The sequence below is a fragment of the Rhinolophus ferrumequinum genome, chromosome X, assembly GCF_004115265.2.
Source record: "Rhinolophus ferrumequinum isolate MPI-CBG mRhiFer1 chromosome X, mRhiFer1_v1.p, whole genome shotgun sequence".
In the NCBI taxonomy this organism is placed as follows: Eukaryota; Metazoa; Chordata; class Mammalia; order Chiroptera; family Rhinolophidae; genus Rhinolophus; species Rhinolophus ferrumequinum.
Window position 1 is genome coordinate 51,528,141 of NC_046284.1, and position 23,739 is coordinate 51,551,879.

Genomic DNA, 23,739 nt, shown 5'->3' on the forward strand with positions numbered 1-23,739 from the left:
GCCATCGAAGGCCAGACCGACCCTGAGGTCCTGAGGTGCCCCCCCCAAGTTCTTTCATTGTTCAGGGGCCCAGGGAGGAGAGAAAGTGGGGGGGGGCTGCCATGGAGGCCTCACAACTGCCCCTCTCCTAAAGGCAGACCTAGACCTCTAACCCTGGGAAGAGAATCCACTGCTCTGCGCCCAGATTCATTCTTGCTGCCACACTGCTTTTTTCTCACTCGAAATGCTTTTTGCGGTCCCCACAGTTGCCCAAGAAAGAGGGCCTTTCCCTGTCTGGACCCACCGGGGGTCATACAATCCTCGCTGTCTGTGACCCCCACAGCCAAGTGTCAGGCACCAGGTAGGGACCGTCCCGGTTCCTCTTCCTGTCCTCCGTCTTGTCTTGCAGTCCCATCCAAGCTCTCATGATCTTTGGCAGTGTGCAAATGTGGCAGGGATTAATTAGAAGCAGTTTAGGTCTCGGCCACTTGCCATACACACCTGTGTAGCTTATCCATTAGAGCTGTTAACACAGTAATCATACGTGTTGTAAATTCCCTGATAATCACAAAATCTGCATTACATCTCAGTCTGGTTCTGGTTCTTACTCTCTATCCTCGAGCTGTGCCTGTTCTTGTCTTTGGCACGGCTTATAAGTTTTTGTCGAAAGCTGGATATGATGTGTTGGGTAACGGGAACTGAGGTAAACAGGCCCTTAGAGAGAAGTTTTGCGTTAGCTGGTTAGCAGTTGAGCTGTGTGTAATGTTTGCTGTAGCTGTAGGTGCCGGGGTCTTCAAATTCCTCTGGTGTCCTTATTTTTGTCTCCCCTCTTAGCTTTGGGCTTCCCTAATTACCCCTTGCACAGACAGTCTCCGTCTTTTAGCGGTACTGCACTGCTATTACACTGGAGGCTTGTGACAAGGTAAAAACGTGTGGAGAAGAAGTGTTCTATAATCTTACAATTAAATCCCAGGCTTCTGTGGGCCTGTGTCCCTAGGCTGTGACCTTCACAAGTGTTTCTTAGCTTCTTTCTCCTCCTTATGTGAAAATGGAAGGCTGGAGTGGGCTGGGTAGAAACAATGCCCTTCCCTCAGCTGGGATAAGGCTCTGGCAAAGTCTTTTCCCCTGCGGAGTAGGCCTCTGTCACGGAGAAGGCTCTGGGTGTATTGCACAAGAGCACAATTCCCCTCCCACTGCCGGACCAACTACGGGATCTGCCTGGGATCTTCACTGGGAGAACCTGCTGGAGTTCCCATATTTAAAGCCCACTAAACCTCTAAGACTGCAGGTCGGGTTTCTCACTCTCCTACTATTCCACACTTAGCCTCCAGCAGTTTGTCAAAATTACCTGTTTGTCTTCTCACCTGTGTATGTCTCTAGCCGTTTCTGCGCTGTGTAAGGAGAGATAGGCTGTGACTCTCCAGATTTGTCTTTCCTCCAGAATTTGGGGTGTTCATTTGCCCTGTGACCTCAGCTCTCTGATGGGTCTAAGGTCTAAGGTCTCTTCACCAATTCTGTTTGTTCAGCTTTCTTTCAGGTTATAAGTACAGGAGAAATGTCTTCCAAGCTCTTTACATGTCAGAACTGAATCTGGACGTCTGGCCTGGCCTATGGATTTTAACTGGGTAGCTAAACATCAGTGAGTGATAAGCTTTTGTCCTCTTATTTTCAGCTGAACTTTAGATCTGGGAATAAAGTTGCTCTGCAAATCCCAGCTGCTCCACAATTATTAGCCCTTTCCCTTCCCAGGTGTAGAAAATGTGTGTGGCTCGCACGGCTTGGCATGTCAGCCTCCAAATTCTTAACCTGGAGCGCGGACTCGAATTCCGACTTCCTGAATCAAAGTTCCTCATGGTGAGGTCGGAGCAACTGTGACTTAACCGTAGGAGAAGAAAGTCACCTCTGTCACCACCAGCACCCAGAGCCAGTTCACTATACTACTAGGTGCTTGCTTAGACTAGAGTAACCACTTTCTGAGCCCCGGATGCGCTTTCTAAAAGGAGGCTGCATGGTACAGTTGGGGCTCTCTCCTCTGGGCTCTGCTCTGGGACTTGGCCAGACTTCAGAGCCAGGCAGTCCAAACTTGTAATAGAGACTTTGCCACTAAGTATTTATGTCACCTTGGAAAAGGTACTCCATGTTTCTGTGACTCAGTTAACGCGTCCCCCACAGGATTCTCGGGCACACTGAATGAGAAACTATCCGATATTCTGAAATACCTGTATGTATCAGGTCTCTCTAGTTCCCTTTAAAATTGTGATCTAGTCATATTATGGGGTAGGCTGGGGTAAGTAGGAAAGAGTAGATGAGAACTCCCTCTTCCTTAGAGCTGCCCAGATTGGGGTTCATTCCTCTCTTGCATTTCCAGGCAGCTGGAACCTGGGAGCATAATGCAGATGTAAACCTCCCTTCTTCTCCCCCACCCTCCCCCAATTCTGAGCCAGTCTGGGCCACCCCAGTCATCTGGACAATACAGACCACCTAAAGAGCGGTGAATAGGTGGGGGGATAGGGGTGTTGCGCAAGGTCCCATCCTCACACCTGCTTTTCCAGAGCCAGTGGCATCACTGGTTTACACGAATTGGGCGTCCACGAAGGTCACTTCACCGCTTCCTCTCTCTGGGCTTCCCTGAAGCCAACTCCCTCCATGTGTCGTCCACCTCCCCCACCCACACCTAGAAACGCAGACTGAAAGACTGCTGTGCGGCCTTTCCATGCACCCATCCATCCCTTTGTTCGTTAACAGACATTAGCCCCAATGACACCATCCCTTTGCTTGTGTTGCCCCACACTTCCACTGAAATTACACTTGCCAACTCAACAACCTCCTTTTGTCACACTTGTAGATCAAGAATGTTGAACTGATTTTTCACATGGAGACAAACAGTTATTTTATCAAGAGGAAAGGATTTCCTTCTGCCAGGATGGAACTCTGTCACATTTTTCCTGACTGTTAAGCCTGTGGACCCTGAGAAAGAAGATACCTGCCAAGAAGGGCTCCTGGTGGCTATCTGGGCTCAGATTTAAAAGCAGAGCCTAGCAGCCATTTCTACATAGGGGCCTGTCATGCAAACTGCACTTCAGGGAGAAGCCTGCTCTGAACTGCCTGCCTGCACTGTGTTCTTGCCATCTGAGCAAGCCCTTATAAAGGAGTTCTTAGAATTGTATTTCAACCAATAGGACTCAGACTTTCCATATACAATCGGAGTTGTGCAGTTATGTTCTCATCAGCATCTCCACCGACCAAACAGAGTAGCTCCATTCTGACCAATCAGGACAGTCCTTTTTGGACCAATGAAACTGAGAAGATTTGACACATCATTTGCCTGAGGATGGACCAATCAGGGAACAGCAGTGGGCACTTCTGTCTATATAAGTCAGCTCCCCTCTGTGTAGACATGAGCACTTTCTTTTTTCACCAAGGTCTGGAGAGTGTGATTCCCTGGTTGGAGCTGAAACACTGATGGTGTCTCCGTGGATAAGAGAGGAGCAGCTCAGAGTGGAGCATCTCAGAGCACAGCAGAGCACCTCAGTGTGGAGAGGCTCAGAGTGGAATAGCTCAGAGCAGAGCAGGGTGGAACATCTCCGAGTGGAATAGCTCAAAGCAGAACAGCTCAGGGAAGAGCACAGCAGCTCAGAGTGAAACAATGTAGAGCAGAGCAGCCCAGCTTAGCTCAACTCAGAGGGGAGCAGCTCAGACCAGAGCAGAGCAGCTCAGAGTGGAACACGTCACAGCTAGAGCAGAGAGAGCTCCTCTCCCCAGGGTTTGAAATTGTGGAAATAAACTGAAACTGTGGAAAAGACAAGATGCAAATGAAGATGAGTAATATGATCTCTTGAAAAAGACCCTGAGCATGTGCAGGTTCGTGGTGTACCCCTCACCTATAGGGACACGTCTGGAGAGCAGGCACCATTCTATGACAACAGACCCCTTTGGGTCATGGGGTGGGAGTCAGACTGGTGAGAGATGCAGGATAATTTCAGGTTGTAAATATCCTTTCATATATTGTTTACAGTGTTGTACTCAGGAAGAAGGGCACTTTGGTAAAATTTTGAAGAAAGAAAATATTTGTGAACAGATTGACAAAGATAATGTGCAGATATTTTCAGTACTTGTAAAAGTATTCATCTTGTTCAATTTCATGGGGAAAGGAAGTTTTAAAGACTAAGCTGAGGATCAAAATGGTGGCGTGAGGTGAGCCTCTGTAAAGCTCCCCAGCAATTTACAACTAATCGAACAACAATAACTCCACAAAGGACTCCCGGCACAGCAGACAGGCAAGATGAAGAGGCCCACTACTGAATTCACCGAAAGGTGGGCGAGTCGCATGAGCCGGGGAGGAGGGAAGGGAGAAGTGCGGAGACGGAGCACGCGGGCTGGTGCAGGACGCAGACCTAGCTCCGTGCTCCGAGCTCGCTGCATCCCGGAACTACCGCACCTGCGGGAGAGGGAAGAACTTGGACTGCTAGGACTCTGCTTATGGACCACAGGGCTGAGGGGGCAGCATATAACACGGCTGAACCCAACGCTCACGGCAGAGACCTCGGAGCAAAGACTGAGGGAAGAAGGCTGAAAGCGGTGGTTTAAGCTCTCACTGCCGAGCAGAGAACCGAAGCCTTAGGTACTGAGATGAGCGGCCCCCTCCCTACCCTCCCAGACCTCGCACCGCCCCCACCTGGCTGGTGCTAGATGCGGAACAGTAGCAGTGTCAGATCAAAAGAACAGAATATTTGCTGTTCTGAGAACTGTGGACCGCAGACACAGATTCACAGGCCAACTAGTTCCGGCAGAGGGGAGGGAGCTGTGGAAGCAGGACTGGCTGTGGTGGTGATCGCCGCCATTGCTCTGGGCCACCTCTCACAACTCACCCCACCCCTGGCCCCACCTATCTGGGCGGATCCCTGCAGGAGTAAACAGAACTGCTGAAACACACGGGCTCTGAATCTGGTGCAGGAAGAGCTTTGGAACTTCAAAAGCTCTCTGCATACCCACAAGGACACTGCGCCCTGTGACCCAAGCGAACTATTAACAGAGGAGAAGCCCGTCTCCCAGGGAATCCCCCCATTGTGTGAGAAGCTGGAATAGTGCAGAGAAAACATAGCACTACCGTGTGAGAGAAAATAAAGGCTGCAGTTGGAGAGAAAATAAAACATTCTACCAACAAGTACTGGAAAACAAAAGAAAGACCTCTTCCTATCAACCTGTTGCAGAGGCCACTCCTGTAGATGTCTAGGAAGAGAAATAATAAATCAGTAATTGCCATGAATAACCAAGGCAACAAGACAGCTCAGAAAGAAAGTGAAAAGTCTCCAGAAAAGGAACTTAAAGATATGGAAATATGTGACTGAAACGACAGAATTCAAGATTGCAGTTCTGAAAAAATTCAACAAGATGCAAGAAAACACACAAAGGCAGTTTAATGAACTCAGAAACACAAAGGACAACATGAGCATTTTACAAAAGAGATTGGAATTTTCAAAAAGAACCAAATAGAATTTCTGGAGATTAAGAACTCAATAGAAGAAATTAAGAATGAAATAACCACCTTAGGTAGTAGAGTTGACCAGGTGGAGGAAAGAATCAGTGACATCGAAGACAGAAACCTGGAAATGACACAGATGGAAGAAGAAAGAGACTTGAGACTTAAAAGAAAGGAAAAAACTCTACAAGAACTTTCTGACTCCATCGGAAAGAGCAATATAAGAATAATGGGCATAAAAGAAGGAGTAGAATGAGAGAAGGGAACAGAGAATATATTCAAACAAATTGTTGATGAGAACTTCCCAAACTTGTGGACAGAACTGGATCCTCAAATCCAAGAAGCAAATAGAACACCTAATTACCTCAATCCCAACAGGCCTTCACCAAGGCACATTGTATTGAAGCTGTCTAAAATCAACGACAAAGAAAGAATCCTCAAGGCAGCCAGGGAAAAGAAGACGGTAACCTACAAAGGAAAGCCCATTAGATTATCATCAGATTTTTCAGCAGAAACTCTACAAGCCAGGAAGGAGTGGAACCAAATATTCAAACTATTGAAAGAGAGAAATTATGAGCCAAGAATAATGTATCCAGCAAAGATATCCTTTAGATATGAAGGAGGAAAAAAGACCTTTCCAGACATACAGAAGCTGAGGGAATTTTCTAATACATGACCTGCACTACAAGAAATACTAAAGGAGGCTATTCGACCACCATCAACAGGGACAATTTGTGGCAAACAAAACATAAAAAGGGGGAGAGTAAAGGCCTGAACTGGAATATGGGAATGGAGAAAGTAAGCGTGCTGAAGAAAATGGAATACTCTAAATATCGAACTTTCTTTTACTTAAACTTAAGGGTAACCACTCAAGAAAAATCCAGAACTGAAATACATACTGTAATAAAAGAAGAAATAGAGGGAAACATCATAGAATAGCACCATACAGAAATAATAGACAACAACAAAAAGGCAAAGAAACAATGGAGACATAGCCTTACCAGAAAACTGAAGATAGAATGACAGGAAATCCTCACATATCAATAATCACCTTAAATGTAAATGGACTGAACTCACCAATAAAAAGGCACAGAGTAGCAGATTGGATCAAAAAACTAAACCCAACCATATGCTGTCTCCAAGAGACACTCAGCTACAAGGACAAGCATAGACTCAAAGTGAAAGGGTGGAAAATGACACTCCAAGCAAATGGTATCCAGAGAAAATCAGGGGTAGCCATAATGATATCAGATGAAACAGACTTCAGGGTGAAAAAGATAACAAGAGACAAAGATGGACATTTCATAATGGTAAAGGGGACTATACAACAAGAAGACATAACAGTCATCAATATTTATGCCCCCAATCAGGGAGCACCGAAATATACCAAACAACTACTAACAGAACTAAAGGGAGAAATTGACCAAAACACAATTATACTAGGGCACCTAAATACATCACTGACAGCTATGGGTAGATCATCCAAACAGAAAATAAATAACGAAATAGCAGCCCTAAATGACACATTAGATGAAATGGACATAATTGACATATATAGAGCGCATCATCCTAAAACATCAGACAATACAGTCTATTCTAGTGTACATGGAACATTCTCGAGGATACACCATATATTGGGACATAAAATCAGCCTCAGCAAATTTAAGAAGATTGAAATCATACCAAGCATATTCTCTGATCACAAGGCTTTGAAATTGGATATCAACTGCAAAAAGAAAGCAGGAAAAAACACAAATACATGGAAAAACACAGATAAACAACATACTTTTAAAGAACGACTGGGTCAAAGAAGAAATTAGAGGAGAGATCAAAAGATACATAGAAACAAATGACAACGAAAATACATCCTAAAAAAATTTTGGGGATGCAGCAAAAGCAGTTTTAAGAGGGAATTTTATATCATTACAGGCCTATCTGAAGAAACAGGAAAAATCCCAAATAAATAACCTCATGTTACACCTTCAAGAACTAGAAAAAGAAGAACAAGTAAAACCCAAGGTCAGCAAAAGAAAGGAAATAACAAAAATCAGAGCAGAACTAAATGAAATAGAGAACAAAAAGACTAGAAAAAATTAATGTGACAAAGAGCTGGTTCTTTGAAAAGATTAAGAAAATTGACAAACCGTTGGCTAGACTCACTAAGATAAAAAGAGAGAAGACACTAATTAACAAAATCAGAAATGAAAAAGGGGAAGTTATCCCGGACACCACAGAAATACAAAGGATCATCCAAGAATACTATGAAGGAGTATATGCCGCCAAATTCAATAACCTAGAAGAAATGGACAAGTTCTTAGAAACATATAGCCTTCCAAGGCTGAACCATGTAGAACTGGAAAATCTAAACAGACCGATCACCAGAAGGAAATTGAATCAGTCATCCAAAACCTTCCCAAAAGCAAAAGTCTGGGACGAGATGGCTTCACTAGTGAATTCTACCAAACCTTCAAAGAGGATCTAATACCAATCCTGCTCAAACTCTTCCAAAAAATTGAAGAGACAGTACTCCCTAACTCATTTTATGAGGCCAACATTACCCTGATACCAAAACCTGGCAAGGACAACACAAAAAAAGAAAACTACAGACCAATATCTCTGATGAATACATATGCAAAAATCCTAAACAAAATTCTAGCAAATCGAATACAACAATGCATTAAAAAGATCATTCATCACGACCAAGTGGGATTCATCCCCGGGGCACAAGGATGGTTCAATATCCGCAAATCCATCAATGTGATACATCACATAAACAAAATAAAGGACAAAAATCATATGATTATATCAATTGATGCAGAAAAAGCATTTGACAAGATACAACATCCATTTATGATTAAAACACTTAATAAAATAGGTAGAGAAGGAAAATACCTTAACATAATAAAGGCCATATATGACAAACCCTCAGCTAATCTCGTAATTAATGGTGAAAAACTGAAGCCCTTTGCTCTACGTTCAGGAACACGACAGGGCTGTCCCCTATCACCTCTGCTTTTCAACACAGTGTTGGAAGTCCTTGCCAGAGCAATCAGGCAAGAGAAAGAAAGAAAAGGCATCCACATTGGGAATGAAGAAGTTAAATTATCACTCTTTGCAGATGACATGATGCTATATATAGAAAACCCTAAAGACTCTACCAAAAAGCTATTAGAAACAATCAACGAATACAGTAAAGTTGCTGGCTACAAAATCAACGTACAAAAGTCCATTGCATTCCTATATACTAACAATGAAATCTCAGGAAAAGAAATACAAAAAACAATTCCTTTTGCAATTGCAGCAAAAAGAATAAAATACCTAGGAATAAACTTAACCAAAGATGTGCAGGACCTATGTGCTGAAAAGTGTAAGACATTTTTGAAAGAAATTGAGGAAGACACAAAGAAATGGAAAGACATTCCGTGTTCATGGATTGGAGGAATCAACATAGTTAAAATGGCCATATTGCCCAAAGCAATATACAGATTTAATGCAATCCCCATCAAAATCCCAATGGCATTTTTTAAAGAAATAGAACAAAAAAGTCATCAGATTTTTTGGAACCACAAAAGACCCCGAAAAGCCAAAGCAATTTTAAGAAAAAAGAACAATACTGGAGGTATCACACTCCCTGACTTTAGCTTGTACTACAGGGCTACAATAATCAAAACAGCATGGTATTGGCAGAAAAACAGACACATAGATCAATGGAATAGAATTGAGCACCCAGAAATAAAACCACATAAATATGGACAGATAATTTTTGACAAGGAAGCTAAAAACATACAATGGAGGAAAGACAGCCTCTTCAATAAATGGTGCTGGGAGAATTGGAAAGCCACGTGCAAAAGAATGAAACTGGACTGCTATCTGTCTCCATGTACCAAAATTAATTCAAAATGGATCAAAGACTTAAACATAAGACCTGACACAATAAACTGCATAGAAGAAAACATAGGTACTAAACTCATGGACCTTGGGTTCAAAGAGCATTTTATGAATTTGACTCCAAAGGTAATGGAAGTAAAATCTAAAATAAACGAATGGGACTATATGAAACTTAAAAGCTTCCGCACAGCAAAAGAAACCATCGACAAAATAAAGAGGCAACCAACTGAATGGGAGAAGATTTTTGCAAACAGTGCCTCTGATAGGGGACTAATATCTAAAATATACAAGGAACTCATGAAACTCAACAACAAAAAAACAAACAACCCAATTGAAAAATGGGCAGAGGACCTGAAGAGACATTTCTCCAAAGAGGACATACAAATGGCAAATAGGCATATGAAATAATGCTCAACATCACTAATCATCAGAGAAATGCAAATAAAAACCACAATGAGATATCTCCTCACCCCAGTCAGAATGGCTATCATCAACAAGACAAATAGTAACAAGTGTTGGAGAGGCTGTGGAGACAAATGAACCCTCATACACTGTTGGTGGGAATGCAGACTGGTGCAGCAGTTATGGAAGGCAGTGTGGAGGTTCCTCAAAAAATTACGAATAGAATTAACATATGACCCAGCAATCCCTCTCCTGGGTATGTACCCAAAAAATCTGAAAACATCTACACATAAAGACACGGGTGCTCCAATGTTCATTGTAGCTTTGTTTACAGTGGCCAAGACGTGGAAACAACCAAAATGTCCTTCGATAGATGAATGGATAAAGAAGTTGTGGTATATATACACAATGGAATATTACTCGGCGGTAAGAAAAGATGATATAGGAACATTTGTGGCAGCATGGATGGATCTTGAGAGTATAATGCTAAGCGAAATAAGTCAGACAGAAAAAGCAGAGAACCATATGATTTCATTGATTTGTGGTATAGAGGCCAAAAACAACAAAAGAACAAGGCAAACAAATGAGAAACAAGAACTCATAGACACAGACAATAGTTTAGTGGTTACCAGAGGGTAAGGGACGTGGGGGGTGGGAGATGAGGGTAAGGGGGATCAAATATATGGTGATGGAAGGAGAACTGACTCTGGGTGGTGAACACACAATGGGATGTATAGATGATGTGATACAGAATTGTACACCTGAAATCTATGTAATTTTACTAACAATTGTCACCCCAATAAATTAAAAAATAAATAAATAAATAAATTGAAGGGAAAAAAAAGAAATACACGCTCACTGTTCCAGCTTTACCCTCAGTTCAGACCAGAGCTGGACTTGTAACCTCAAGGTTAGATATCCCAGAAAATCTCCTAGAAAAGTGATGGAATACAAACAGAGGGATTACTCCAGTTAAGCGAAACCCCAGAAAACCGCTGGCTGTTCCCACAAAGTCAAGGTCCCAACTTCCATCCCTCCTTGCCCTTTTGCTGAGGCCCCTGGTGTGAGACTCTTGGGGCTGCAATCCTGGACCTGACCACCAGGTGGCATCACATCTATCTCCATTTTCCTTTTTTTTTAATAAGGTACATTTTGAAAAGAGTAAAAAATATCATGAAACGGTTTGTTTACTAAGATACCAATTCTGGTTGAAGTATTCATATGTATATTAAAGCAGTTCCGTCTGCTGTTGACACCAAATCTACATCTCGTTCATTGATTTACTCGTATCTCTCCTCACATCAGTGTCTGATGTACACTGTGGACAGTACGGACATTGTTCTTACCAGAGACTAGGATGCTCACCCTCCATTACCCCACCTCTACTGGCTGCCTAGTCCTTCTCCCACCAACTGGAGCCACTCTGTTTGGTCGGTGGAGATGCTAATGAGGACATAACTGCACAACTCCGATTGTATGTGGAAAGTCTGAGTCCAGTTGGTTGAAATATGAGTCCAAGACCTCCTTTATAAGGGCTTGCTCAGATGGCAAGAACACAGTGCAGGCAGGCAGTTCAGGGCAGGCTTCTCCCTGAAGTGCAGTTTGCATGACAGTCCCCTATGTAGAAATGGCTGCTAGGCTCTGCTTTTAAATCTGAGCCCAGATAGCCACCAGGAGCCCTTCTTGGCAGGTATCTTCTTTCTCAGGGTCCACAGGCTTAACAGTCAGGAAAAATGTGACAGAGTTCCATCCTGGCAGAAGGAAATCCTTTCCTCTTGATAAAATAACTGTTTGTCTCCATTTGAAAAATCAGTTCAACATTCTTGATCTACAAGTGTGACAAAAGGAGGTTGTTGAGTTGGAAAGTGTAATTTCAGTGGAAGTGTGGGGCAACACAAGCAAAGGGATGGTGTCATTGGGGCTAATGTCTGTTAACGAACAAAGGGATGGATGGGTGTATGGATCGATGCAGGAAATGTCAAACATGGGCTGGTAATTGATGGATTTTTATGTGATTTGAATAGCAGCGTTCTCCATGCAGAAGACGGAACCGTTGGTGTTGGGTGACTGAGAGGATGCAGATTTTCAGGACTCTGCAAGTGATGGCTTTGAGATGGGAGGCGTTTCCGGTTTTGAGGACAGGCCTTAGCATTGTGATTGCCATAGAATCTTGACGTCATTGTGGCGATGGCCGTGACGACATTTTAATAGAGACAGACCTGGCCTGTTGACAAGATCTTGGTCCTGCCTGCAGGTGTTTGGGACTCAGCTGAGAGTGCGGGTCCCAGCGGTGAGTGCTGAATCACCCTGGGGTGTAGGGAGACAGAGGGATCCATATTCAAGTTGCCTCTTTCCCGTTTGGGGTTCGATGCCCTGGCTGTCTTGTAAACAAAGCCATTGTGGTCCTGCCGGGCCCCAGTGAGTGTGGTGTCCTGGAGCTACTCTCTTTCTAAAGGCAGGGTCATGGGAGGTAAGACGGGCAACGACTCTCTTTGAGCCCCAGCTCCCCCCTCTGTCAAGAGGGGATGAGAATGCTTAAGCCACAGGATCGCTGTGGACTGATGCGCTGATGACACGTGGGTAAACCCACAGCCTTGTGGTTCTCGAAAGCTCAGGATGCCTGTGCAAATACACGCCGCTTCTTCTGCCTCTTCGACTTTGTTGTTAGGGGACAGCCAAGGAAAGGAGAAGACAAGGCCCTGGTGAGAAGCCCATTGTGACTTCTGGTTGTTAGGATCACTAGGCATTTGTATCAGTGTCACTGGCACTAACCCAGTGCCTAGCCTGTGGTGCCGGGCACATGCTGGCACCAGAAACGCACAGTGCTTGCTGGATCTGTCTCTCCCCGTGCAGCTCCTCCTGCCGGTGGCCGAGCTCATATCAGGTGTCTGAAGGAGGCAGGTTGTGAGCATCGGTGTCCTGATGGCAGCTGAGGCTTCCACTCCAGGTTCAAGGGCAGCCGTCCTCAGGAGACCCTAACAGGTCACATCCCTGGCAGGATCTGACACCTGGCTCAAGTGAGTTCCTAGATCTGAAGAAAAGCATGGAGGGGAATCTCTCCTGTGAGGGTCACAAACCAGCCTCAAAGTAGAGAAGCTACTTTGATCTCATCTTGTGGGCGGGGTAGAGGGTTAGCAGGTGGAATGTGATTCCATCAGCGGCTAAAACAGGCTTTGTAATAGCCCTGAGGCTCACCTTTTTTTTGGGGGGGGGTGGCGGGTGACGAAAAAGCAATGAATTGTCCAGTTGGAGAAGGAAGTTGGTCTTTAACATGCATTTGCAATAAATATACCCAAATCGTTCAAACCGTGTACGTAAAGATCAGCAATCCCCTTGTACCTTGCCTATGGGTTTGCAAATAGGCAGTTATTAGATCTTTCCTAGCAACTTGGCATTGTAATGTAGATTCCTCCCTGGTGACCATGTTGTTGTTGTTTTCTCCCCCATTATATAATGAAATATTTAAAGGGCAGGAATTTTCCAAGTGTCAGTTTAAAATGTCAATTACCAGAAGTAATTATTTTTTAAAAACTATTTGTTACCCTCGAGTTTGCCCTATTATAATGATATCCAGCCACATTTTCCCAAATAACCAGCAGCTCTTCTTAAATATCATTATGAATATTTCCCTGGGATATAGTAATTTTATTTCTGTACTTCAGAACGACATGGACATCAACTTTCCCTAAGTATTTGGACATATTTCATTGCAAATTATTATAGCTATTTTGGTTATATGTCGTGCGGACCAATTTCATAAGGCATAGTGTGGATCTGTTAATAGTACAGGAGCATCATCATGGGAATTGTTCACCTGATTAATTTAATCGTATCACAGAATTGTCATTATATAAGTATATTTCCAGTAGTTTATTGAGGTATGGTTGACATACAATACACGTTGCATATTTAAAGTATATGTCCTAATAAATTTTGAGATATGCATACACATAGTCCCTAAAAAAGTCTATACATGTTTTAAGAAAGGAAAAAACTGTATTAATTGGAATACTCAATATATACCAATAACAAAAGATGAATATAAGTCACGTTTGACTTCTGCAATTACAAGAGGTGCTCAAAGTGCTTACCATCAGTGTCCAGACACTTCTGATTATGGCAAACTACTGCTTGAGCAACGTTGACCAAGGTGTCCACTTGTATACATTTTTTTGACAGGCCCAGTGTGTGTGTGTGTGTGTGGGTGTGTGTGTGTGAATCCAATACTACAATCAAGATAATGAACATATCCATCACCTCAAGAATCCTTCTTTGTGTCCCTTTGTAATACCCCCACCTACTTCTCCCACCTCCCCCTCCACGTCATCCTAACGCACTCCCACTGATCGTTTGTCATGGTAGCATAGTTTTCTTTTCCCATAATTTTATGTGAATGGACACATACCATGTACATTCTTTTATGTCTGTCTTCTTTATTTCAATCTAATTACTTCTAGATTGATCCATTTGTTGCATGTATGAATAGTTCCTTGTTTTTACTGTTGACTCATATTCCATTTTATGGATATACCACAATTTCTTCTATCCATTCACTTGGCAATGGACATGTGGATTGTTTCCAATTTGGGGCTCTTTTAAAATAAAGCTGCTGTAAGCATTTGTGTATAAGATTTTGCTTAGACATATGCTTTCTTTCTCTCAGGTGAATACTTAGGAGTGCAACGGCTGGGTCATATAGTATTTCTAAGATTAGCATTGTAAGAAACTTGTGAACTGTTTTCCAGATATTGCCGCACCATTTTTGTTTGCCACCAGCAGTGTCTGAGAGTTCCATCCTCCACATCCTTGCCAAGACTTGGTATGGTCAGTCTTTTCAATTTTGGCCATTCTCAGAGGGCTGTAGTGATATTACATGTCCCTAATGACTAATGACGTTGAGCATCTTTTCACGAGCTTATTTGAAATGTATATGTCTTCTTTGGTGAACTATCTGTTCAAATCTTCGCTCACTTATTTATTGGAGTGTCTGTTTTCTTCTTACTGACCTACTGGACATTTTTTTATTCTGGATACAAGTCTTTGATCAGATATATGATTTGCAGATATTTTCTCTCAGTCAGTGGCTTGTATTTTCTTTCTCTCAACAGAGTCTTTGGAAGAACAGAAGTTTATAATGTGGAAGAAGTCTAGTTTACTAACCTCTTCTTTTTTAAGTAGTGAAAAAGCAGATTATTAGAAGAAAAAGTATACTTCAAGAAATAGAAGTGGGCTCGAGCAGAAAGCAGTGGCTCAAGGGCCATTATTAGAAGAGAAAGTACACTCTGAAGAGTTTGGAGCGGGCCTGAGCAAAGGCAAGGCTCAAGAGGCGTTGACTGGCGGGGACTTGGAGTTTTTATCCCTTTTTTTCTCTAGAATGGGCTCTTCCTTTCCCTGGAGTGGGACCACTTTATTGACACCTGTGATTGACAAGAGGTTATTACCTCATCTTTTTAAACTGTGCATGTTCCTTCACAGAATTCGGTCTGTTATAATGATATTAATGAACTTCCGGGCATATGCAAGGTATTTATTAATCTCTTCATTCATGGTTTTGATTTTGCTTTTAGTATCATATCTAAGCAGTCTTCATCTAACCTGAGGTCATAATAATTTTCTCCTGTGTTTTATTTTTTTCAGAAGTTTATAGTCTTAGCTTTTATGTTTAAGTCTGTCATTCATTTTGAGTTGACTTTTATACAGTGTATATTAGATAGGTCACAGTTTATGTCTGTGCTTATCAATGTTTGTTCCCTTGTCCCAGCACCATTTGTTGAAAAGACTATCCTGTCTACACTGAATTGCCTTTGTAGCTTTGTCAAAAGTAATTTCTCCATATACGTATAGGTCTGTTTCTGGACTCTTTGTTTCTTTGATATACATTTCTACCTTCATCCCAACACCACACTGTCTTGTTTACTATAGATTTATAGTGAGTAGGTAGTGCTTATCTTACAACTTTGTACTTCTTTTTCAAAGTCGTCTCTCATAGCCTAGGCTCTTTGTGTTTCCACATGACTCTTAGAATAAGTCTGTCAAATTCTTTTAAAAAATGTACGCTAGGATTTTTACTGGGATTGCATTGAGTGTATAGATCAGTATGGGGAGAATAAGCATCATCTATCTTAACCATACCAAGTCTTCTGACACATGAAAGTGAAATGTCCCTCCATTTATTTAGACCTTTAATTTCTCTCTGCAATGTTTTGTGGTGTTCAGAGTACAGCCCTTGTACTTCTGTGGACATAGATGTTCTACATAGATTACCTCTGTGTAGTTCATACAGTTTGATGCTATGGTCGTTGTATTTTTATTACAATATGCAGGTATTATATTTTCACTGAAGTGTCAGTAACCAAATGTTACTGGGATTATCTTTTTGGTTGAAAGCACAGCTTATTTTAGGATGGGAAAGATACTTGATGTTTAATATGTGTATTAGTCAGGGTTCTCCTGAGAAACAGAGCCAAACAGATATTTATAAATAGATATTTATTTATTTATTTATTGAAATTTATTGGGGGTGACATTGGTCAGCAAAACTACACAGCGTTCAAGTGTATGATTCTATAATACATCATCTCTGTATTGCATTATGTGTTCACCACCCAGAGTCAGTTCTCCTTCCATCACCATACATTTGACCGACCCCTTTTACCCTCTTCTACGATGTTTATATATAGATAGAGATTTATTTTAATGAATTGACTCATGAGATTGTGGAGGCTTGGTTAGTCCAAAATTTGGTGGTGGAGGCCTACAGGCATGAGACTCAGGAAAAAGTTACCTTTGGAGTCTGAAGGCAGTCTGCTGGTGACCCACAAAGGGCTGATGCTTTAGATAAAGTCCAAAATGCTGTCTCCTGGCAGAGTTCCCTGAGACTCAGGGGAGTCCAGCCCTTTGGTCTGTTCATGCCTTCAACTGATTAGGTGAGGCCCACCCACATTATGGGAGGCTGAGGCTTTATGAGTAAAGCCACCCATTTATTTATTTATTTATTTATTTATTTAAATTTATTGGGGTGACACTTGTTAGTAAAATTACATAGATTTCAGGTGTACAATTCTGCATTACATCATCTATAAATCCCATTGTGTGTTCACCACCCAGAGTCAGTTCTCCTTCCATCACCATATATTTGATCCCCCTTACCCTCATCTCCCACCCCCCACGTCCCTTACCCTCTGGTAACCACTAAACTATTGTCTGTGTCTCTGAGTTCTTGTTTCTCATTTGTTTGTCTTATTCTTTTGTTGTTTTTGGTTTATATACCACATATCAGTGAAATCATATGGTTCTCTGCTTTTTCAGTCTGACTTATTTCGCTTAGCATTATACGCTCAAGATCCATCCATGTTGTCTACCCATTTAAAAGCATATCTCATTCAAAAGCACTCTCACAGAAACATCCATAGTAACATTTGATCAAATATCTGATCACTGTGGCTCTGCCATGTTGACAAAATCTACCAACACAATATTCATTATGCTTACATTTCCATATCAGCTTTTAGATATTACTGGCAAGGTACTGAAACTAGGGAGAAAAAATGCCCCAGAGAAAGTTCGACAGGTCATCTCTAGAAAATCAGTCTCCAAAATGAAATAGTTTAGTAGCTTTTAACTTTATTGGTGTGACTTGAATTGAATTGTGGAATTTTCTTCTTTATGCTCAAACACAACCACCTTGATGATCCGGGGTTCTTGGATGACAAGGGAAAGGGGGAGACAGCGTGTATGAATGTGTGTGTGTGTGTGTGTCTGTGAGGTAAATCTGTGAGGAATATTTATCATGAGGAATATTTATCATGAGGAATATTTGAGGTTAATTATTATGTGTTTTGTCAAAAGCCCTGCTCAATTCCTAGTACACATTAGGAACCTAATCAGGATGATTGCTACTTCTTTTCTCCCAGCTTTCCTTGGCCAGCATGGTTACTGTGGTGACTCAGTGACTGCTGTGGGGGTTTTGGTACAGACTGAAAATTCGTTCATGATTCTTGCCTGAGTCACTCATTACTATGATAGTTGTTAACTGCTGCTGTTGTAAATCTGTCATTCCATCTAGATTTATAAATTGACATTCAAATGTTGGGGACAGCTTTCCTTCTCCCTGTCAATTATTTATTTATTCATGAATTTATTTATATTAGCATGATTCATAGATTGCTGCTTTTCTCAAAGGGTTACCATCTGGCAGCATGATTATGCATTTTGATGCTCACATTGTCACAGAATTGGCCAGTATGAGCCCCATCAAGTTGGCTTCTGTGTCCATTTGACGCCTCCCTAGAATTCTTTGAGAGTGTACTCTACTCTGTGAGCCTTAGTATCTTCCCATGAGTAGAAAGTAAGTAATGATGTCCACCTTCCAGTATTGCTTTGAAAACTTAAAGAGAAAAAACTGTGAAAAAAGGCAACCTACAGCATGTGGCATCCAATAGGCCCTCAACATGGTAGTTGCCCATTCTTGTTTTTCCTCCTTCATCCCGTCAAAGCGATGCCTCAGAAATTAAAATATTGATAATAGGATGACTTGGAATGCGAGTGAGGAGCTCCGAGAGTCCGGGAGGCGGACCACCTGGACCCCGAGACTGGAAAGGCAAGAGGGGGTGTTGTGGGGGCGGGAGACGCCCCACCCCCCAGCCCGACCAGCTTACAACCGGCGCCCAGCGCCTGGCAGCCTGGCGAGGAGGCCAATGCGGCCACCAGGTCGGGGCCCGTCCCCGAGAGAGGTGCGCAGTGCCGGGGGACGCCTGAGCGGAGGCTGCGGGGGAGGAGGTGGAACCGCTGCGCGGAGGCCGCCAGGGCACTTCCGCGCGGAGGGTGCGGCGGCGACTGGCGCGGGCTGGGGCCAGGGCGCAGGGCCCAGGGGTGGCCTCAGATGCGCCCTGGGCTCCTGGGGAAGCGATCCACGCCGGCCTCTCCACAGCCAGCTTTCCCAGAGATGGCTGTGGGGGAGGCTGCTGCTGCGGGAGAAATGGCGGAGCCAGAACTGGGCTGGGGGGCGCCGGAGCGGGGGCGTTGGCTACTCCGGGCCCTGATTCTGGAAAGGGTCTGTTGGGCCCCGTGTCCTGGGGGCTGTCCCTTCCCACAGGCGCTTCCTTGATGCCAGGGTCTCTGCTGTGTGCGCAGTAGGTTGGCGATTTCAGGCGGCGGCGTGCATCTATCTGCCAAGGAGCAGCTTGATAAAAAGTTGGAGCAGGAAAATAGCCTGGATTTCTGGAGGTGTGTGGGGGTGGGGGGTGGGCAGCTGCCATTGACTGGAGACCCCAATTGGGGTTGGGTGACTGTGACCAGAGCGGGTCAGGCATCCAGGAATAAATCCTAAAAGTTCCATCTGTACCAGTTCCTAGGCACTTCCCTTGGCTTCCTCCCTTACCTCCAGCAGTAATTGGGGGTAGGAAAAGATGGGCTCGGAGGCGAGGGCGAGACGGAAGTCATAATTACAAGAACCACTGCACAACCTGTTTTCTAGAATATGCGGGCGCCCTTCCCCCATTTTATGCTGTCCAAGGCAAAGGGGTGTGTTGGACCTAGTGGTGAATCCTCAGAATTGAAGACAGGAGCCATGGGACAACTGTGACGTCAAGAAAAGATGTCGTCATCTGGAACCCTGAAACAGAGGGCCGTAGTAAAGCGAGAATATTCTACCTACAAGACCTTAAATGTTGAAAGACAGATCACTTGTGGACTCCCATCATTGGTACTGGTCTGTCCACCAAGTACTCAGTTGCTACCATGGTCTCCTGACTGTGTTTTCTTTTCGTCCATTTGTCCCTAGGCTTACTTTAAGACCGGTCACTTCTGCAAGGAAGGAAAGGAGGAAGAGACTGGCTCAATTCTCTGGAAGTTGGTGAGAAGGGGGAAATGCAGGGGATAGCGACAGAGTAAGATCATGGCAGGTCTTTGATTCACCTCTCCTGCTCTCTGCCAGATTTGCACACTGCCCCAGCATCCCTTGTCCATTTCCTGCAGGAGATATTAGGAATACTGGGATAGGTATGGATTGGGCTGTGAATAGGAGGAGAAGACCTGAGATCAGGGACCAGGAGACAGGAAACGTTAGACAAACTGGACCCTTAAACAGAAAGAGAGATGTTTGTGTCAGGGGTCAGGGTGTCTGCCTGTCAACCAAGCACTCAGACTCTATTTTCTCCTGTATATTTGTTTGTCCATGGGACGGCCTGCTGTCTGCTCTAGGGCATAATTGGTACCACTGGAACAAAGCAAGGAGTGGGAAATTGCACCATGTCAGAGCAGGCTGGTATGACGGTGGGTACAACTTCGAGTGGGGTAGTGGAGACCAACGCAGGCCCAAGAGTGATTGGGGTCTAGTCTCAGGACTCCTCAGCCTCTCTCATTGCCAACATATTTTCCCACCAACCTCACATCTGTGTGGTGGCAGGCCAAATAGTGTGGCAGCTGTGGGCAAAATGAATGTGACAGAGGGACTTTCTAATAGCCCAACAGCCCCACCAAGAATTCAAGGTCCAGTCTGTGTGTGTGTCCCTGCATGGAGCTACACAATTCAAAGAGACTCAAAGTCCCCTGTCCTTCTCTCTCCCTAGATCCGCCTCCAGTGGCATCTCTGGCGGTGTTGTAATTGCTGCTGACCACCACCCTCCATAGGTCTGCACCGCCTGGGAACCATCCATCCTCCCCCTGCTTGGTTGTGCCTCTTTTGCACTCTGTCTGTGATATTGGCTGAGGCTGGTCTTGGGCAGGAGGCTGGCTGACTGCTGGACTGGTGATTGACTCTGAGTCATATTTCCAACTCTATTGCCTGAATGACTGAAAGATCAGAGTATGAAGATACAGAACTGTGACAGATATGTGGTAGAGGCGGGGACTGTGTTAACTGGTATTTAACTGCATCGTCTCTGTAACTGGTACAATGACTGGGGCTGAGATTGAGCCTGGTGCCCAGGCCAAGCCTGAAAAGAAGGCTGGAGAAGAGGTTGGGGGTGGGGATGAGAGAGAGAACGAAGTCCCACTGGTGGTCAGACCCAAGGTTAGGACACAGGCCCAAGTAATACCTGGGGCAAGGCCCAAAACTGCATCCAAAGCCATGAATGGGGCCAGGCCCAAAACAGAGTCCAAGGCCATGAATGGGGTAAGGCCCAAAACTGAGTCCCAGGCAATGGCTGGGGCAAGGCCTAGAAGTGAAGCCCAGACAATGTCTGGGGCAAGGCCCAAAACCGAGACCGGGGCAGTAGGTAGGGCATGTCCTAAAACTGAGGGCAAGGCAATCCCTGGGGCAAGGCCCAAGTATGAAGCCCAGGCTTGGGCCCAGACTGAGTTTGGGGCTAAGGCAATGTCCCAAAAAGAGGGCGTACCCCAGACCAATGCAGTAGCCTGGCCACTGCTCAGTAGTGAGTGTGGCTCAGGTGCTACACCTGTGGCCCTGTCTGTAGATAGGGAACTGCTCAGGGTGGACACTGAGGCCTTTCTTGGCTCCCAGGGTCAGACGGGAATCCAACCCTGGTTTGGATCAGGGGAGGAAACTAATACCGGGTCTTGGTGCTATCCCAGGCCCAGGGCCAGAGCGGAGGGCTCTAATGAATCTGGATTCTGGTCAGCAGATGAGATCTCTACGATGTCTTCCTTCTGGGCTGGAGAAGAGGCCAGTATCAGATCACGGCCCAGAGAAGAGGCCAATACCAGGTCCAGGCACAGGACTAAACATCAGCCTAACCTCAGGTCTAGGCCCAGATCCAAGCCAGATCCCTATATTGATTCCTGGTCTGGGTCTGAGGAGGAGTCTGGCAATCCATTCTGCTTGTGTCCTAGAGGAAATACCAACACCTCATTCAGGCCCAGAGTCAGAGATGAGTCTGAAGATGAGTACTTTAAGGAGTCCTGGTTTGTGCCTGGAGAACAGGCCAATAGTAGATTCAGGCCTAGAGACAAGGAAGAGCCCAGTACCGTCCTGAAGCCCAGGGCCCAGAAAGATGTTGATAACAGTGATAGGGTCAAACAGGAGCCCAGGTTTGAGGAGGAAGTCATCATTGGGTCCTGGTTCTGGGCAGAGAAAGAGGCCGGTATGGAGGCCGGGGCTTCTGCCATCTGTGAGTCCACGCCAGGGGCTGAGGAGGGGGCCATCGGTGGATCCTCATTTGAGACTGAGGAAGAGTTCAGTTTGGGGGCTGTGGCCAGAGAAGAGACCAGGCCAGAGTCTGAAGAAGAGGCCATATTTGGATCCTGGTTCTGGGACAGGGATGAGGCCTGCTTTGACCTAAATCCCAATCCGGTGTACAAGGCTAGTCCCAGGTTCCACGATTCAGCTGAGGAAATTAATACATCATCCAGGCCCCAAACTTGGGAAGAGGTCACTGTTGAGTTCAAACCTGGTCCTTGTTATTTCGTTGGTTTCCCATCCCTAAGCCCCTTTAGAATTCCTGAAGAAGCAGCAGCAGCTGATTTCGCTGAACTGTCTGAGGGAAAGCCCCAGAATGCAGAACGTACCCCAGAAGGGGAAGAGCAGGAATCTGTACTTCAGCGCAATCAGGCTGATCCTGAATTCCCATTTCAGTATGAACCATCCTACAGGTCAGTCAGGGAAATTCGGGAGCACCTTAGGACCAGGGAGAGTGCAGAGCCTGAGAGTTGGTCCTGCAGCTGCATCCAATGTGAACTTAAAATTGGTTCTGGAGAGTTTGAAGAACTCCTTCTGTTAATGGACAAAATCCGAGATCCATTTATTCAGGAAATATCTAAAATGGGTATGAGAAGTGATTCTCAATTTTCCCGAGATTTCATTCGGGTGTCGTCTCACTTATTAAAACCTTGCTCAACTATCCCTCCTCCCGAGCTAGGACACAGTTTTTGGAAAATGTAATTCTCAGCTCCACCATGTCCAAATCTAAACACGATTGAGATACATGTATGTCAAGTGTGTGAGGAAACCCTTGCACAAACCGTGGATTCCCCCGAGCAGCTGCTTGGATTAAGGCTGCTTAGATCCCTCACTACAACTACTGACTCTCACACACTGGTTGCCAATTTTATGTCTGGGTTTCTCTCCCTGTTAGTGACAGGCGATGCAACAACAAAGTTTCACGTTCTGAGAATGCTGTTGAATTTGTCTGAAAATGCTGTGGTGGCCAAAAAACTATTCAGTGCCAAAGCTCTATCGATATTTGTGGGTCTTTTTTTTTTTTTTAACATACTAGAAGAGTCAAACGATAACATTCAAATTGTTATTAAAATGTTTTGGAATATCAGTAATATTATAAGGAATGGAACAATGGCCTTAATTGATGATGATTTCAGTCTTGAGCCACTTATTGCTGCATTCCATTAATTTGAGAACTTAGCCAAGGACCTACAAACCCAGATAGACAATCAACATGATCCTGATCCTGAGGGGGGACAAGAAAGCTAATATGATTAACCACCTGCCTCTGATCGGCCTGATGTTCCCAAAGAGCCCTGAGTAGTGGCTTTCGTTTTCACAGCCTGGTTTTATGTCGTAACTTATGTTTTTTTGTTTTTGTTTTTGTTTTTGAAAGTTAAGATTTTTTTTTTAATGTATTGGGGTGACAATTGTTAGTAAAATTACATAGATTTCAGGTGTACACTTCTGTATCACATCATCTATGAATTACGTTGTGTGTTCACCACCCAGAGTCAGTTCTCCTTCCATCACCATATATTTGATCCCCCTTACCCTCATCTCCCAACCCCCACACCCCTTACCCTCTGGTAACCACTAAATTACGTTCCCCAGATTAATTTTCAAAACCCCGTGGCCATCTTGTGGTTACTGATTGTTTTCTAATCCCCTCATCTTCCCCCTTACCCCCACCCCCCCGCCCATCTAGCAACCTCAGTTTTTCCTCTTTGTCTCCAAAACTGTTTCTGATTAGTTCATTCACTTATTCTTTTCTATAGATTCCACATATAAGTGAGATCATATGGTACTTACTTTCTCTGTCTGACTTATTTCACTCAACATAATGTTCTCTAGGTCCATCCATGTTGTTGCAAAT

At 44.2% G+C, this 23,739-nt stretch overlaps 1 protein-coding gene and 1 long non-coding RNA gene across 2 annotated transcripts; both read left to right on the top strand.

The window, feature by feature from the left end:
• Positions 1 to 18,392: 18,392 nt before the first annotated feature.
• Positions 18,393 to 19,986, top strand: LOC117020643 (uncharacterized). Its single transcript, XR_004422727.1, has 3 exons — positions 18,393 to 18,480; positions 19,530 to 19,601; positions 19,949 to 19,986. It is a non-coding gene; the product is annotated as an uncharacterized LOC117020643 (long non-coding RNA).
• Positions 19,987 to 20,332: 346 nt separating this feature from the next.
• LOC117020873 (G-protein coupled receptor-associated sorting protein 2-like) lies at positions 20,333 to 23,219 on the top strand. The gene is given in 3 exon segments (XM_033103653.1): positions 20,333 to 22,503; positions 22,506 to 22,587; positions 22,589 to 23,219. Coding segments are annotated over 3 exon segments (2,487 nt in total). The 5' UTR covers positions 20,333 to 20,642; the 3' UTR covers positions 23,133 to 23,219.
• The last annotated feature ends 520 nt before the right edge of the window (positions 23,220 to 23,739 follow it).